Below are 18,779 nucleotides of genomic sequence, written 5' to 3' on the forward strand. Positions count from 1 at the left end.
AATATGGTAGAGTGAAAAGATATTTAGTTCAAAGATGTGCCACTCTGCCAGTTGACTCTGGAACGGCTTGTACATGAAGGAATGCATCACATGACTATTCAATGGTGCTAATTTGTTAATTTCCAGAACAGCCCACTTTAAAAATCACAGAATGGAAAGGAAAAGACGATCCTTTGCTCTGAATTGCTCCCAAAGTTCCAAATCCAGAACAGTGAGCAGATTCCTTTTCCTCTCCATACCAGCCAAATGGGACAAGCATCCCTAGCAGTGTCTAACATTTACCCGGAAAACTGCAGGTTTTGTTTCAGCCACTCCAGCTGTCCCCTGGCTGTGCCTGCCTGCCTCTGCCAGGTTCAGAAGGAGCAAACAGCAGAGTTAACACATTTCTTCCTTCCCCTTGGAGCAAGTGAAGGAGTTAATTTTAATACGAATGTGCAAGAATTAGAGTGTATGTGCTAGGGATTAAAGATCAGCTATTATAAATAGTCAATCTATAAGCCACCGGCCACCAGCTCGAGCTGCACTTTGACCTTATCTTTCTATGTAAAAGGAAAGAGCCGTTCTCAGCCCAGACCGGGGGGGACAACGGCGCCTGCGGGAGCGGCCGGGCACAGCGCAGGCACCGGGCGTTTATTTCACCAGAGATGGATACGCTATATGGCAGGAATAAGGAAGAGCACCCAGAGCCCATAAAAGCTGAGGTGCAAGGTAAGTGAAAGAAGAATCCGTCGTAAGACGAGCCGCTATTTTGGTATTTTTCCAACCCGTGAAAACTGCGACTCTTCTTCGCCCGAGGCGCCGCTGGAAAGGGAAGATGAGAGAGAGGCGCAAGGGAATTTTGTTTAAAGGACTGATCTCAGACAATATTTGTGACTCTACTGGGGGATTTTTCTCACTCCATGAGCATTTCTGTGTACTTTTCGAAAGTCTGTTTGAACAGGACTCACTGAAGTTGGTGGTGAGGCAGAGACCGGGATTTCAGCCGGGACACCCCCTCCCCCATGGCTCTGCTCACACTTTCGGTTTCTCCTCTCCGTAACCCTGCCCTGCCCTCCGCTCTCCCGGGGAGGGTCTCTGAAATCGGGGCTCTTCACCAGCCGCACCGCTAAGTACCAAAGCACCAGTGCAGGATGACACAGGGTAGCGATAAGAAGAGGGTTTAGAAGATAATCCAGGAGAAACTGCGGGGAGACAGTTTAAAGTGGCTCTCTAGGGATGACACTCGACCAAGCTGTTGTTTTTCCCCATTTATTTTACTTTACAGAAGACTTCTTTTTGGTTACAGCTACAGGATAGTTTTGTTGCTGGGAACCCCTACTTAGTAAATCTTGGCTGTGTTGTTTGTGATATATAGTCCAAAAAATGGTAGGAATCTACCATTCCCGAGTACAAAACTTAAAGAGATGACCAAACTTGCAGGGCTTTGTTGCTCTTCCGTTTGGTGGCCGAATTGGAGAAGATTTTGTGTCAAGTCAGATAAAGTGTTTTGTTTTAATGCCTTTGAATTATTTTATGCTTATATGGATTTATGCTTTTCAATTTTTTTTTCTCAAGATAACAAGTTATTATCAAAACACATGAAGTTATTTGCAAACAACTAATCAGACCTGATCTGTATCAGAGCTGTATTATGCAATAGTTTATTTGAACGAAGTCTGCATATTTGAGAAGGTAAAGTTACACATGCAAAACATTCCTTCGTTGCTAAAGAAAATAAAAGAGAACCATGACCTCTTAAAATATTTTGGTAGTCCTGAACTCTGCCAGTATTTTGGCTCCTTGCTAGTCAATATGTGCACTGTAAATATCGATCAGACTTCTAACATTGGCTGCAATTATCCCATGCTCTCCTACAGCCATGTGATTTTCTGAGATTCTGTTGCTGCCATAGTTAATAAATTTCCAAATATTTGGGGATTTCACTGTGTCACTAATGTGTCCTCCTACATTACAGAAAAGAATAAGGTCCACATTTTTAAAGCTTCATAAGCACTTTTGGGTGCTGATTTGGTACCTAGTGTGATTTTCAGAAATGCTTATTTCCAATAAGATGAATTCTCTGAAAACCTCACTAGATGATCCTTTGCTCCTTGTTTTTCATACTGAATTTTTGTCAGAAATCACATGGAATTGCACCAGAAATTTTAGAAACTGAATAAAGTCCACAGTGCTTTAAAGATCTTTTTCCCTTTCTTATCTTCCCCAGCAAAATGATAATATATAAAAATATACTATAGTTATTGCTTTGGACTTTCCTGTGTTAGAAACTGAAGTAAGGTTTAGTTTTCCAGGCTCTTCTAGAAAATAACAACAACATCAGCAATAATAATGATGATGATGATAATGATGATGAAAGTTCATCCATTGTGTTAATAATTTTTTATGTACCTCATGTATTGCAGAACTGTAACCCTAATGGAATTATGCCCTAATGATAGTGCCGTATCTCTGGAATTGCTCAGAGCCAGTTTGGATGGGATTTTGAGCAACATGGTCTAGTGGACCTGCCCATGGCAGGGGTTGGAATGAATTAATTTTTAAGGACCATAGGAGGACATTTCTAGCTGTTGTAAAGTGGTTTTATCAAGAAAGTGTCAACATAATCAATGTAGAGTCACAAACTCAATGATAAGGAGAAAAAGAAGTTGTGAAGGGCTTTTCATGCAAGGCAATACCCAGTGCAGGAATTATGTGGAGAAGCTGTATGTGATCCTAAATATTCCCTCAGGAGTCATATGCACAAAGAAGCAAATCAGGCTTTTTATCTAATATGTGATATGCCTTTGTTCGTCTACTTAAACCTATTGACATTCTTTAATTGTTATTATTCCGTGAGTCAAGTGATAGGTGATGCATTTCTTGCAGGGATTTTATGAGGAATATTTGTGATTCAAATCTCAACAGCACCTATACAATTTCAGTACAATATTCATATACTTTACTTGTGTACAAATAAGTACATTATGACTACTGTCACAAAAGCACTTCCCAAATGACACTGTATTATGCTGTGTAACTTAAATAATGAAATTTTTAGTGAAATTAATTTAGCCTGAACTCTGAGATGATGTGCTGAAAGCCAATGCAAGTCATATAACCTATAAAAAAATGTTGATTTCTGATAAGCTCTAGCTTTTTCTGGCACAAGCACAAGGGTTTAAATGTGTCACTGTAAAATATGAATGCAGGAAGGAAAGGTCCAATTTTATTTACTTCCTGATAATTAACAAATTACATTCCAGCAATCTCATTTTCTTATAGTAATCTCCAATAGCAATAGTCATGCAGAACATCACTAGTGCCACATTTTTGAGTAGGGGAAATTTTAGTTAACCCAAACTCAAATATCATGATATGGTACTGCAAATCTCAACACACCTACAGTCTGTCTGACTACGTGAAGCCTCTGCCTTTAGGAAAACTGTCCTAGAACATTCTCCTTGCCTAAATGAATGATTCAGGTAACTCTTTCCTATTTATAGGGCAGTTGCCCTCTTGGTTACAAGGGATACTGCTCCGAAATGGCCCAGGGATGCACACCATAGGGGACAGCAAGTACAACCACTGGTTTGATGGCCTGGCTCTGCTGCACAGCTTTACATTTAAAAATGGTAAGTTGTTGCACAATGGATTGAAAGGAACTCAACAACCCACGTTTTGGTGCCTTACATTGCTAATTCTCTTCTGAGCTGGATTGGAGTGTTGTGGGTTTTGTCTGCAGTGGTGTGTGAGGGGGGGCTGCTGTGGGGGAAGTCTCTCCTCACACCCCCTGACACCTGACCCTTCCCAGCACAGCTGGAATATCTCTGCAGGGCTGTTTGCAGGGAGATGTTGCATTGTCCTTTCTTCTGCTGTGCCCAAGTTCAGTGCTGCTGTCACCCCAGGACAGCACAAACCCAGCTCTGGGCAGGTCACTGCAGGGCAGCCTTTGCTTTCCACCGGGGGCAAGAAAACCTCTGTTGTTTGGAAAGGAGCAGCCACAAGTCTTGGAGTGCCCAGAGGCCATTCTGCTGTGGGTGAACAGGCCAGTTTCAGGGAGGACCAGCACTCCTCTTTTGGGATTTGGTTGCAGCTATAACAGCTGCCAGGAGAGAAACTGGGCCACTGTGTCACTTCACACATAAAACCTCAGTACATTTGACGCCCCACAGCCCCTCCTCCTGCTTGTCATCCTTATGGAGGAAAATCAGGCAGCTATCTATCTTAATTCAATTTTTTTTTTCAGTTAAAACATTTTTCACCCATTCAGCTGTTACATAGTGTGAGACAGGATGGTTTACATCTGGATCCTTGTGGCAAAAAATATGTATCTATAAAAAAATGGGATTGGCTCCTGTTATCCTCTAATCCTAGTATTTACTTTTTAGTTCCCATTTCTGTGATTGGAAGCTTTTAACGCCATTGCAGGATTTCTAGGCTGTCCAGCTCTACAAAACAAAATAACCTCTGAAGAAACAATCAGTATTTTTAAAATTGCCAGTATATCTTATTTACCTAAAGCAAACAGAGCTCAGTTCCTTCAAGTATAGTAATTCATTAAACTGTTCATTCCTTCAAGCAATCTGTTACTCCCATAACTATATTTTGCCAATGCAGGAGATTTTTCACCACCCATACATGGATTGTATAATTAATCGTTTTTGCACACATTGCTTTATTTTCTGGAACAGTTTATCCAAATCCCTCCTTTCCCCTCAAAAGTTCCCCAGTATTACTACTGGGAGTCAGGGAATCTTGACAAATTATTACCAATCTCAGCAGCCATAAATCCTTTAAAACAGGGAGTTGAGGACATTGTTGGTTTCATTCCATTGCTAGCTAAAGGACAGCTGCTTGAGAAACTCTGGCTCTACCTGTGCTAAGTTTTTGAAGGACTAAGTATAAAATGTGATTGAAACCTGTTTGTTCCTCCTCAGGTGAAGTTTACTACAGAAGCAAGTATCTCCGGAGTGACACATACAACTGCAACATAGAAGCAAACAGAATTGTGGTGTCTGAGTTTGGGACTATGGCTTATCCAGATCCATGCAAAAACATATTTGCCAAGTAAGCAATGCTTTTCCCAACAAGATTCTTCTATCCACTTCTCTCTTCAGCACAGATGTCTTTCTGTTTACCCTTGACACATATGTACAGATACAACAGTTGAATTGTAAATTTACAATTGCTGCACATTGGAAAGACCAAGAGATATGTACTGCCTATGGGTTAGTCTAAGGCAAATACTTTAAATTAAGTTTATCACCAATATTTGCTGCTTTATTCAGTGACACAAGTAGATTATATAAAAAACAAACATCTTTCTCCAGTGTGAGACATTTTGATGCTCTGCAAGGAGAGAAGCAGCAAGAAAGAAAAATATTTAGAGATGGGGAAGTTATTAATGCACAGTCTATTCAACAAAAAAAGATAAGCACCAATAACTACAAAAAAAATCAGAAAAAACCTTTTGAATAAAGATGGTTTAACAGAAAGGTGAAGTATAGGCCATCATGTTATCCTTGGTCCTGTAAAATTGGCTGTAGGGATTCTCTAGCAAGTGCAAATAGGTCACCCTTCTGTCCTACTTGTCACTGAACTACCTCCAGTGACCTCAAACCTGATATTTGGTAAGGACACATACTCAGACAGTTACTGCAAAAGAGCTGATATGTTGTAAGTTGTCCCCCTGAGATGGAATTTTCTTCCTTCTTCCAATAGCAATAGAGTAACTTTGGCATTTTTAGTTCAAAAACAACTTTGTCTTGGCTTCTAGTGACTATGATGAAATCATACAATGATAAAGCAAAATGTCAAGCCTATGTGAAGTTCAATCTTCTTTGAAATCAGAATTGTAATACGGAATAACACTGGGAACAAAAATATTCCATTGCTGAGTATATGACTGCATCTATTTTATGAAGGCATACACTGAAAAACCTACCAGCTTTTAGGTAGGGACTGGTAGGCCAAATTTTCCCAAGATAGGCACAGCAGAGTGTGTAATTAGCCCATCCTGATAAACCAGTGCATGTCCTAGAGCTGACAGCGGGAATGGGCCTGGATGCCCATTTGTGTGTGGAAAAACTGTTACTTGCATGTCCTTAACCCTCAGCCAGGCCAAGGGCATTGGGGAAGTCGATCTCCTCTGCTTTCCCACCCTCTCCAGGGAGCTGCCAGGAGTGGGCACAGCAGGGAGGGGCAGCCCCAGGTCTGTGGCACTGCAGGGTCACTTGTGCTCCGTGTGGGGGAAAGGCAGCTCCGGCTTCCACGGCTCTAATGAAATTTCCCTCTGGACAGGGCATTCTCCTATTTGTCTCACACCATTCCTGAGTTCACTGACAACTGTCTGATCAACATTATGAAAGCTGGGGATGATTTTTATGCTACTGGCGAGACTAACTTCATCAGGAAAATTAATCCAGAGACTCTGGAGACATTGGAGAAGGTACAAACCACCATCTGTCATGCTGGTTCCTTGTCTGCTGATGAATAAATTTCAGGCTGATTCATAAGGATCCTTTAACATGTTCAGGACACAAAATACTTTTCTTCTACTGTTGCCTTACTTTTGAAATTGTGGTGAAGTGAAATAGTGAAGAGACCAAAAGATAAAAGATATCTTTTATGTACTCATGAGTTCAAATTTAAATCCTGTTTAGTTTGGGAAAAGCTGGCCTCTGAGCAATTTCACTTGTACATAATCTAGGAAGGTTGCAGGAATAATAGCACAGTTACATGACTATTTTGGATGATTGCCATTATTATGTATCTGTAGTTATAAAATTATTTACATAATTAAAAAATCAGTAGGTCAGTTATATGACTATTTTTAAGGACCTTATGTAAGATATTATTTAATTATTAAAATGAGAACTTGAGATATTGAAATATATAAAATTATTTTTTTTCTAGCCTGCACTACAGTTTGAGTACAATTTCCAAGCTTTAGATAAAATAGAAATCTTTTTACTCCAGCAGATTGCCAGACACCCCTGTTAAATAAAGTGCTTTCAGGGTGAAACGGGCATTTGCAGAATACCTTGCTTAGCTAATCCTCCCCGATGTTATGTGGCTTCAAGAGAGAAGTGGCTGTAATTCAGATTCTGTAACTTCTTTTAGCCTTGAATAAGGAAATCATTTGAAGCACTAGACAAGTCATTTGGTTTAATTATTTAATTTTCAAAGCCACTTGTAAGTGGGGTCCCAATGTAAGGCTGCCAGGGCTAAATACCTGGTGGGTTTGTGGTGTTAGCTGAGATCAATTTTCATTCTCTTACACATCTCTCAAATCTCTTACTGTATCATTTTCCAGGTTGACTACAACAAATATGTAGCTGTAAATGTGGCAACTTCTCACCCCCACTATGACAGTGCTGGAAATGTTCTCAACATGGGCACTTCAATAGTTGATAAAGGGAAGACAAAATACCTTCTATTTAAGATTCCTTCCTCTGTACCGGGTAAGATATATCTGTTACTGGTGTTTTCTAGAAACTTGTTAGCAATTTTTTTTCTTCAAAGGGCAAGGGTGGTGATACAGCTGTTCTAGTAACCCATGGTGTTAATTTTCTTAATTTCAACCTATTGTGAACTTCATATTAACTGCTTAGCCTGTCTGGGCATGTGCTATTACAAAGGCTCTTCTTGAGTACTGTGTAAATAGGGTGTTTCAGTAGGAAGAATCTAACTTTTAGATGAAGAATCAAAAGCAGTTTTCTCTATAGGGCAGTACATATAATTTGAAGTTGAAAATTTTAATTTCTTTGTAAATGAAAATTTTCTTAAAGTGCTGATACTATAATTATAGGGAAGCATGACACCAAATAAAACCTAATATAGAGTTAATTCCTCTCTAGCCTGGCCAACATTGGCCCTTGCTGAAATGCTGTCCATAGTTCACAGAGTAAATCCCTTGCTCCTTTTCCTTCAGGATCTTTTTTTGCTGTGTGTTGTTGAAAATCAGCTGCTATTGTGCTGCCTGTCCCTCCTTGAACAATCGAGAGGCCTTCCACTGCTGAAAGACCAGTTTGCAATTTCTAGCTGGAGCTCAAATTTGGGAACATCTCCTTAGAAGTTAAAAAACACGGAGGCATTTGAACCCCTTTTTAAAGCTGCTGATTTCATTAAACATATTTCTCCTCCGTGCTGGGACTTCTGAAGACAGTAATCAGTGGAATCAAATCCCAAGACGAGGGGGCTGTGCCTGAATGGATCCAGCAGTGTGATTTCACTGCGTTGTTTCCTGCATGCAAAGTTCTATGTTAATTATACAGGAGTAAACAAACAATTTCTTAACAGGAAAATGCAAATAAAACTCAGAGGAACCAGTTCTTCCGTGCCTGGGAGAACAAGGAGCACATTCCAAAGTACAAGTTTGGAATGGAATTTATTAGAAATATAATTTTAATTTTTATCATTCATCTTCAGAACAAGAAAAGAAGAAATCTTGTTTCAAGCACCTGGAAGTGGTTTGCTCCATCCCTTCTCGCTCTCTGCTCCACCCCAGCTACTACCACAGCTTTGGACTCACAGAGAATTACATTATCTTCATAGAGCAGCCCTTCAGACTGGATATTGTCAAAATGGCAACTGCTTACATCCGAGGTGTGAGCTGGGCTTCCTGCCTGGCCTTTAATAAGGATGATAAGGTACTTTTCCTACTGCCGAGCAATGGAGTCAGGCAGGCCAGTGACCTCTTCCACACTGTTCTGTTTTTCATCTGCTTCATTCATTTCAGTAGTCACTTTTTTTTTTTTTTTTTTTTTCCAAACTTTGACTTTCATGTTGCACAGTTTTTTTAGAAGGTGTTTTGGAATACTGTCTCCCATATCCAGAAATTTCTCAAATAAGTATATGATGCTGAAGCTCTTGAGAGAGAGGATAATTTGGCATTGCTAGAAATACTGCTAGCAAAGAAATTCCAATCTGCACTAGCATCCAAGACAGATCCAGTTGCTCCTGGTTCAAACAAAATTCTGTCTGTGGTGGATGAGATCTGCTCCACGTGCACTGTTTGTGCTGGAGAGCCAGACTGGTGGAAAAGCCTGCCCTGAACAAAAGAAGAGTCTTTCACTGTGGAAACTGAGGGAAAAACTGTTTTCTAAGGATCTTATTTCAACATGCTCTGGGCATAAACACATGGGACTTGCTGAGGTACAGGGCACCCGCACCACAGAAAATCTCGACCAAGCCAGATTTATTTAACTTAAAAAGAGAGTAGGGGATTTTCCAGGTTTTTCTGGAAAACTTCAATCCTCACCCTAGCCCAAATAATAATTTGCAACAGTAAAATGAGCTTGAAGGTGTCCCACACTCATTTTACTGCTGTGTTTTCTTCAGGATGGAACTCCTTGTCTCCTAGCAGCAAACCCTGAGTTCTTAATATCCTTCAGTACAAACACACAGTGACAGAATATTGATGGTTACCATTAGAAAATAGTTTTCTAAATAACTATTTGCTGATTATGAATGTTTAAAATGTTTTCTCTCTTCCAGACTTGGTTTCACTTTATAGACAGGAAGACTAAAAAAGAAGTGCCCACCAAGTTTTACACCGATGCTATGGTGTTTTTTCACCATGTAAATGCTTATGAAGAGGATGGCCACATTATTTTTGATATTATTGCCTATACAGACAATAGCTTATATGACATGTTTTATTTAAAAAACCTGGGTAAAGACTTTGAAGAGAACGTCAAACTTACCTCCATACCAACCTGCAAAAGATTTGTGGTTCCTCTGCAGTGTGACAAGGTAGAAAGAAAATTACTTTTTAACCTATTCTTTGATCTGTAATTTAAAGTACATCAGGTGTGAATAATGGGTACATTATTAGTTGCCAGCTCTTATGTGCAAATTTCTGATTCTGTGATGCCCAAAGCATACGGAAGGTTTGATTTTTGTGTGTCCTGTGGGAAGTGCCTATGGGGAACTGGGCATGGTTATGGATCCTGGTTCTTACAGCATCCACTCTGGAGAACAGGGCTGTGAAGAACATGTCAGTTTCTTCCCAATGAGATTATTCGTTAAATTCCATCAAATACAAGCAGATATTGGCTGTTAACTGCAAGGGCATGCATGAGGTTTTGCACAACCTCTTTCTTCCACTTCACTGGAAGCCCACATACAATACACATGTGCTCCCAAGTGGTGCAATGGTTCAATTAAAACTAGAAGATTTCATTTAAGTGTGATATATAGCAGGAAGAGAAAAGATTTTATCTTTCAGTTTAATTTAAAGCATCACTTTACATCATTGTTTGCAGGGAAGATTTTAAACTGCCCAGCAACTTGGGCAAGTTTCTGCCTGGCACCTTTGGAATGGATATTAGTTTTTTCTTTCTACATCCTAGAACCTTGCTGCTCTGTTCTTGTCTCAGAAACAGCTCTGCAGCATGACAAAGGATGTGTTGGATCACACCAGCTGTTCTGCAATCTTAAGAATTCAGCAGTAGGACATTGCAGAGTATATCACACCTATTTTTGTACTTGATTTTTAGGAGGTGCAAAAACCTAACCTTGGTAACTTTCAGTGAAAATTTGATACCTTGTTCCTTGAAACCCATCTTCATTTGTTAAATTCTTAAATTTATGGTACTTCTGGATCACAGCCATGTGTATCTAAACATTTCTAAAGACTCAGTGTGATTCAAAAGTATTCTTCTATGTTATATTAAAATACTCTGAGTGCAACAAGATTTCTAATGAAAACCTCAGAATCTAAAATGCCATAAGAAGGATCTTCTGGAAGCTTGTTTTTTTAATCCCCAAATTGTTAATATTAATATCAAACCTGATAAAAATCTAACTTAGAAGCATATGTTTAGAGATCCATGACTTTTCCAGCATTTGTCTCTTCCAGGATGCTGCAATGGATTCTAATTTGGTCACACTTCCCTCTACTGCAACTGCTGTAAAGGAGAAAGATGGAAACATCTATTGCCAACCTGAAATACTATGTGAAGGTGAGACACATCCTTTAAATATGTGATGCTACATCAGTTTTGTATTAATACAGGATTCCAAGTCTGACCTCACAATTATTAATATATCTTGCAAATCTACTTGTTAAAAGAGTAATTTTAGTTAAATAAGTCTGTTATAAGTAGTAGTTCAAATTTAGCTGTGTTTTATAAAGATTGCCTCTGAAAGAGGATTTTTAACCTTTTATCAGGGGATAATAACAGGAATATGTAAATATGTAATTACCTAAGGTGAGAGTAATTTCTTTGAACGGCAGCCTCCAATTCTATCCCAGTTGTTCATGTCATGTATTTATAAAGAAAGAAAAAAACCAAACAAACCAGAAAAACCCTCATAAATTCCAGTCTAATGAATCCCTAAGAATGAAAAATTGTTGCCTTTTGAACTAATAGCCCTGGCTTACTTTTATTAATACCCGTCTTCAGATTCTTAGAAATTCAGACATTCAAAGTCTAGACAACACCTTACTTAAGTAGTGTCAAGGTTTTTTACAGGGCAAAACTTCCTGAAGATTGGTGTGTCTATATGGATGTACATTTGAGGTGTTTTCTCTTGTCTTGTTCCTAAGTCTTGAACTTTATTTTACGCAGGGATAGAACTGCCCCGCATCAACTATGACTATAATGGCAAAAAGTACAAGTATGTCTTTGCAACACAAGTCCAGTGGAGTCCAGTTCCTACAAAGGTATAATTAACATTTATAAAGTCAGTGTTTTTCCATTGGTGGGTCATTTACATGCAAAGAAACATGAAATGCCTAAATTCTCATAAGGAAAAGTTAATTTTGTACCATTTCCCTCATAAAGTATTCATAAACTCAAGCTTCTTACTCCAGCTTTATATTCCATGAAAGTCTCTTGAATAGTTAGTGAGACCCTCACTTCTCTGCTAAATTGGGCTGAACCTTCTGTGATGTGCCAGGAACTACAATGGAGAGAGTAGGAAAAAGAAATATAATTCACATTTATATATTTAATATTTTTCCCTTTAGGAAGCCTAACATAAAAATAAGATATTGCAAAACTACCTAATACATTTTAAATATTACAACAATACCTAATTTTGGGGAGGATTTCTATTTTGCTGGCTAGTTCTCTATTAGAGCCAGCAAATGCTTTGTTTACATGTGCAGGATGCCAGGAGACAGCCTGGAGTACAAATGGATTAAAAGGAAAAGTATTTAGATTTCAATGTTTAAGTATTATATGGACAAACTCACTCTTTACAATTCTTATTCTGTGACTACAAGGCAGTGCAAATTGAAGTCACTGTTGGTTCTTGCATATAACTACCACAACTGATTACAAAATAAAGCTGGATTTCCGCATGATGCAAGAAAACTTATTGCAGTACATCTGACAATAATGCAAACAAATCTGCAAGTTCATGATTTACAGTGTAGATAATGTCTGCTTGTCTCAAATATAATAAAAAATGCTGGTAGGAGGATCTTCTTTCACATTAGTTGCAGTTTAATGAATGCAAGCACAACAACCTAATCCTTAGGTAAAGTCTGTCAGTGAAAGTGCTGTCATCTTGGCTAGAAGAGAGAATTCTTTTTAATTCTTCCTCTAGTAATTTGAATGGTTTCACTTCTGTGTAAACGTATTTTTGGCAAAAGATCAAAATGGAGAAGAATAGAACTGCATCTCTATGTGTAGAGAAAAGGCCTTAATGGAAGTGAACTAAAAATGCCAGGTCTCCCCTCTGGCCATTGGTCTGGCCACTCAGTGGGATGAAAATCCACACTCTGTTCCTTCAGTAAACACCAGTGTCTGCCTCACTGGTTTAATTTTTACACCTCACTAGGAACAGCCTTTCTTCTGGCATATGTACCCTACTGCACAACAGAAGGCCTTGAGGAATATGGAAGTAGCAATAAAAGAAAAAAAAAACAGGATTAGAAAATGGCAAGTTTAAGTCCTGCTTCCTGCTTTACTACAGAATCTCAGTGAATTGGGACAAGTCACTTAAATATTCTGTGTCTTGGACTCTCTGCAGTGAGGGGCATTACTTCAGTGATGAGACTCTTGTGACCTGTTAGCATTTGTGAACTATTAAACACCTGTAAATGCAAAGTGCAATTGTAATCTAATTAAATGAAATGATTGTGTGATTATGCAGCCATAAAATGTGACTCCAAAATTTAACATTTTCCAGGTGTTTTATCTTGTGATGATACCTGCCTTAACACTTAGCATTATTTCCCCCCTGCCAGCCATCTGTTCATGTTGTACCTTCAGAAAAAGCCACTGTCAGGGTCACTGACATTTTTCTTTTCTTGTCACAACCATTTAGATTGCAAAATTTAATACCCAGACAAAGGAAATGCTCCACTGGGGACAGGATGACTGCTGGCCATCCGAGCCTGTTTTCGTTCCCAGACCTGATGCAAAAGAAGAGGATGATGGTAAAATAATGACAACGTTCTGAAAGCTGGGGTTACATGAGTTTTGTATTAAATGTTATAAGTTTCAATATTTTCAGTCAAGAAAGTTGGGTTGATGCTTCCACTTTGAGATGGGGTTATCTTTTCTGCTTAGTGAAACTTTTATATGCTTCTAATTCTTCATTTGTATGTCACAGGTGTTGTTCTGACCTGTGTTGTGAAGACTGATCCAAAGGATCCACCCTTCCTACTTGTCTTGGATGCTAAAACCTTCACAGAGCTATGTCGAGCCACAGTAAATGTAGAAATGCATATGGACCTGCACGGAATGTTTATACCACAGCAAGCCATGAAAACTGAGACTGAGTAAAATCTATTTGCTGTATTGCACAGACTGACATAACCTGCTGCTGAATGTGGGATAATATCCTCCAGGAAAAGCCTTCTCTTATAAAAAATTACTAATTATAACCTCCTCAATACCTACACAAAATCTCTTAAAAGAGACAGAAATGACTTTATTACAAATTATTGTGTGCAAAACTGGTATATCACTATTCCGAAAGAAGAATTATCAATATGAAGTGCTAATGTTGAATACAGCTTGTGGGGCAAGGAATAGGAGACAAAGGTAACAAGAAATGTTTTATTTGAGTAGAACAAAGCTTTCTGAGCAAATGAAGTACTGTATTCATAGGGTGACACATGGCATGAGTCACATGTCTGCAGGTCATGTAACTTCCAAGGGCTGTTGCAAGACTGCAGCTGACAATGAAAGTTGTCTCCTGCCAGAAAACCTCATGTTAAACTCTCTACCATGATACCAATAATTCATGGCAATGTATTCTCTTGGTGCTTGATTTCTTAATCTCTACCATAACCAAAGTATTATGCTGAGGTGCTACATTTTTCTTATCCAAAACCTAACCTCCCCCAGCTTTTCTACTAATTTCATGGTGTATTTTTTGCTTTTATGTTGACAGAATCAAGTGACTTTATTGAAATAGAGTACATGGTTATATGTAGCATTCAATTATACTTTAGTGACATTCAGTCTTAAGTAGTTTGTATTTAAATCAGTTTTCCTTGGGCAGAATATCTGCCATGGCATTTCACGTAATTTGATGATTACATTGTGTAAAAGATAAGAAGAATGGTAGCATTTGCTATTGCCACTAGTCTCTGTTAATGGCAGTATGTATGTGAATGAGTGTATTCAAGCAGAACTCAGACACACATGGGCAACAAATAGTTCAGAGAAAGAGTGAAAGATCTAATTTAGGCCTCATCTGAACCCCACAGTAGCTGAAACTAAGAAGGTGTTATTGCCATAATTAAGCATTTGCCTTATGACTGCTTAGGAGTATCCGTGTTCTCACACATGTTTATCCTTTTCTGTACCAGATGCTTTCTAATAAAAGTGCACAACTCTCACTCCCAATCGCAATTAAAAAGTACATTTCAACATAAAGTTCAAGTGCCAAGCACAATGTGATGGGTTGTGTTACAGAAATGGCATTTCTTACCCCCCTGAGTGTATTCCTGATTTGAGGTATTGACTTTTCCTTAAGTGAGAGCTTTTTCTGCTTTGAATTGTATTTTCTCATGGTAGACATCTTTGCTGTTGGAAGCATCTTTACTGACGGAGAAAACCAGGTGCACATCCATCCATTTCGGGTGTTCATCTGGTCTGTCTGTATCATCACACAACTCAGGTGCCTCTCACTTTGACACACACATTCCCTCAGTGCCTGTGCTGCTCACAGTGTTTCATGGGAAGGAAACAGAATGAAATTGTTGACATGTACTACCCCCCAACCACCTGAGAATCTGTGTTTGGTGACCTGTTTGTGATTACCTAAGGTGTTTGTGTCAGAGCAGGAACTGAACCAACACAATCTGTAGTTCCTGTCTGCTCTGTTCCTCTGCTTAAGTCATTGCACTTTGTTAGGATAAAGGCATACAGGCTATTTTTAATGTAAAAAACCCCAAAACTGTGGTCAGATCTAGTTAAAACATGCAGGTTTGGGCTTTCAAATGTTTACATGCTCCATAAAATGGAAATAAGCACTTCAGTAAGGTGTGTCTGCAGAAATAGTCACTTTTAGTGTTTTTAAGGCACATTACCATTAGTGTTTAATAGCACTTTATCGTCTAACAAAGAAATTTCATTCCATTTTTGTAAATAATATGGAACCAGTACTGGAAGAGACGACTGACTTGTGATATTGGCAACAGACACGAGCTCTGTTTCTTTTCATATGAAAAAGTCTGGATTTAAAAAATGTCCACAAATACATTTCTAGAATTACGAGGTGGCAATGAATCAAAAGTCCAGCCATTATTACTGATTTCCTTCTAGGAGTTTCTTCTCCAGAATTTCTTCTGCAGTACTCACAGGGTTGTTTGTGGATGATCATGGGTTTGGATACAGGAGTTGCTTGACTTCTGAGGAGATAATTTTTACGGGTAGAGATGACAGGGTAGGGGATACACTCATCATAAAAACAACCTGTAGTCTAAGAAAGCAAATGTGTTATTTACATTCCTGTAGAAATAATGCAGAAAATAAATGATTGGAACTTGTCTTGGGGTATGATTTTTTTAAATTAGATGTGCCATATTCCCTTGGTCAGTACTACACAGGATTGGATTAGCATTAAGTTTGTAGTCAACCTGAGGAGAAAAACGGTGATGTAAATCTACATTTGCTAATCCCAGGATCCTCCTGCAGCAGAGACAATAGGAATAAAACCATACAGCTAATCACAAATTTGTTCAGGAATGTTTTTAGTGGTTGCAATACCAATCTGATGAAATATTTACCCTGCATATGGTAACACACTATCATTTCCAGGCTGACAGAAGCAAGGGGAAATGCAGATATGCTTTGCCAAGTGGCTGCAAGACTTGTAGGGGTTTTTTTTATGTGGTAACCTGGCACGTGGTAATGAGTGTCATTTGGTTTGCTTCTGACACCCTTTGCTATAAATGAAATACCAAGGGTTTGCACCAATTTAAGTCATAAATTAGCCCAACAAAATTCATGGAATTATTATAATAATGGCTTAACACAAATCTAGATGGGGTGACTGCAAATAAAAAATAGTAAAGATAAGTATCTCCATTAAAATAAAAATACATAGTTGAGTGAGAGAACCAGGCCACGGGTATGCATACATATAATTAATTACCTCAGAGATGCTACAAATGGACCTTGATAGAGTGGTTTGGTTTGTAGTTGGTTTGGTCTAGCTTTTGTTGTTGTTGTTGTTTTGTGGTTTGGTTTTTTTTTTTTTGTTAATACACCCATTAAATGGAACAAATAACAAGGTATAACAATGAATTTGCTCTCTGGAACTGGATATTATGTGTTACACCTTGTCCCATTGCCCCACATAAGCAGCAGGAAGAAGCAGAAACAGTGTTTACCAGGACACATTAAAAACCAGAAATGCAACAATGTTTTCCTCTGTAACAATCTGTGCAGGTGGCAGGGAAACACACCAGTGTCTTTCTTCAAATAACCAGGCCACTCAATGACAGCTTTTGCAATAATTTAAACCACTGCTCCCTGGGCTCTTCAATTACCTGAGTATTAATGACAAGCAAAATACATCCTTCCCCTGCAGCCAAGGAGCAGTGAAGGCTCTCTGCCTTCATTGCCCTCAAAGAGAGCTGAGGATGTGTCCTCTGGATCCTCAACCTACGCCTGACATCCTGGATAATTACACCCAAGCAAGAAAAAGTGGCCTTCTAATATTTGTAAATGGGTATGTACGATGGCAAGTGTTGCAGAGCTGCTGGTGTTTCACCCACGTTGCTGTGGGTTTAGGCCTTCTGTCCTACACCCTCTGCTTCTAAAGCTCTTGTTCAGGGCTGCACAACAAAGCTGCAGCACAGTGTTCCACCCTGTGACCCCTCTCCAGGGAGAGAGAAGTCAGGGAGCATTTCAGCAAGGGATCAGCTGTAAAGCCTGGCTCCAACAGGGCTGAGCACACTCTTCACGCAGGCCCTGGGTGCAGGGTTTGGGCTGCTGGGTGATGTGTCAGGATGTCCCAGCTGCAGAACAAACCAGCATTGTGTCCAGCTGAAAAAGCACAGGGCTGCCTTTGTGAAGGCATTGATTTCTGTTTCCTACGGGGTCACTTCCAGATACCCTAATTCATTTTCCAAAGTGGTAAAATGATTTGGAGACGCCATCAAACTGAAGGAATGATAGAATTTTGTTACATTCCACTGAAATGCAAGGAATGAGAGCAATAAAAGCATGTCACCCACCATAGCTTTACTAGATCAGACCCTCTGAAAACGTTATTTTCCCAGTGAAGGGATGGGTAGCATGACATCCATTTGGGTGCTCCAGAGGCTGGGAGATCCCAGTGCTGCTGTGCCTGTCAGCACAGGGAACACAGTGAGCTGCTCTGCTGGTCCCTCCCAGCAGCACCAGCTGGGTGTCTGTTTTAGAGCAGATCACAGTCTGTGAAACACTTTCACTCAGTGCTAATAGTTTCACTGCTTTAATGTTGGATGCTGTTAAGAAAGCAGATGGAATCAAGTAATCTCTTAATGTGCAATTAAGCACAATAATAAATGGCCTAAAATTTACCATGTGAACTGTCCTAAAGATCTTTTTTTGCTGGAAAAGGCCACATTTCCAGTGGGCAGCAGTGGAAAGGGGCAGTGCCACAATGAGTCTTGTCCCTTACTTTTCCTTGTGCCTACACTCATAACATTTACCTCCAGCTCATGTAAGGGAACAAACAAACAAACAAACAAACAAATAAAAGGCCAGTTTTATAGGGTCACAGAATCAATTAGATTGGAAAAGACCTCTGTGATCATCGAGTCCAACCTATGACCAAACCCCACCGTGTCACCCAGACCATGGCACCGATCGCCACTTCCAGGTTTTTCCTTAAAAATCTCCACGGACGGTGATTTCACCACCTCCCTGGGCAGCCTGTTCCGATGTCTGATCACCCTTTTTGGGAAGAAATCTCTCCTAATGTCCAACCGAAACATCGCCCGGCGCAGCTTAGGGCTATTTCGTCTTGTCCTGTCGCTCGTTGCCTGGACGAAGTCTAATCCCCCGCGACTCCATCCTCCTGCCAGGGAGTTGTGGAGAGCGAGAAGGTTCCCCCCGAGCCTCCTTTTCCCCAGGTTGAGCCCCCCTCCAGCTCCCTCCTGGTGCTGCAGCCCCATCCCCAGCTCCGTTCCCTTCTCTGGACCTCCTTCAGTGGCATTCCAAAGCCGTGAGGAGACAAAGCCGAGATTTCCGCGGGCCGTCCCCGCCCCGCCCGCGGAGAACCCGCGGTGCCCGAGGGCGGCGGGGCCGGGCCGCCCCCGCGGGGCGGCGCGGGGAGATGATGCCGGGAGATGATGTCAGCGGCGGGCGGGCGCTCAGCCATGGTGTGAGGGCAGG

The 18,779-nt window shown here is 40.0% G+C and overlaps 1 protein-coding gene across 1 annotated transcript; it reads left to right on the forward strand.

The window, feature by feature from the left end:
* Positions 1 to 584: 584 nt before the first annotated feature.
* Positions 585 to 14,788, forward strand: BCO1 (beta-carotene oxygenase 1). Its single transcript, XM_066194666.1, has 11 exons — positions 585 to 708; positions 3,483 to 3,611; positions 4,917 to 5,046; positions 6,280 to 6,427; positions 7,295 to 7,442; positions 8,410 to 8,630; positions 9,478 to 9,735; positions 10,844 to 10,946; positions 11,556 to 11,650; positions 13,264 to 13,375; positions 13,552 to 14,788. Exons 1-11 carry the CDS (start codon positions 645 to 647, stop codon positions 13,722 to 13,724), a joined length of 1,581 nt encoding a protein of 526 aa, XP_066050763.1. The 5' UTR covers positions 585 to 644; the 3' UTR covers positions 13,725 to 14,788.
* The last annotated feature ends 3,991 nt before the right edge of the window (positions 14,789 to 18,779 follow it).

This window comes from Chamaea fasciata, unplaced genomic scaffold, assembly GCF_029207755.1.
Source record: "Chamaea fasciata isolate MVZ Bird 193981 ecotype frontalis unplaced genomic scaffold, bChaFas1.0.hap1 SCAF_12, whole genome shotgun sequence".
Classification (NCBI taxonomy): domain Eukaryota; kingdom Metazoa; phylum Chordata; class Aves; order Passeriformes; family Sylviidae; genus Chamaea; species Chamaea fasciata.

Coding starts and splice junctions, on each gene's coding strand:
- BCO1 (XM_066194666.1), top strand. CDS start 645: ATGGATACGCTATATGGCAGGAATAAGGAAGAGCACCCAGAGCCCATA. Junction 6,428..7,294: donor CTCTGGAGACATTGGAGAAG/GTACAAACCACC, acceptor ATCATTTTCCAG/GTTGACTACAACAAATATGT. Junction 7,443..8,409: donor GATTCCTTCCTCTGTACCGG/GTAAGATATATC, acceptor ATTCATCTTCAG/AACAAGAAAAGAAGAAATCT.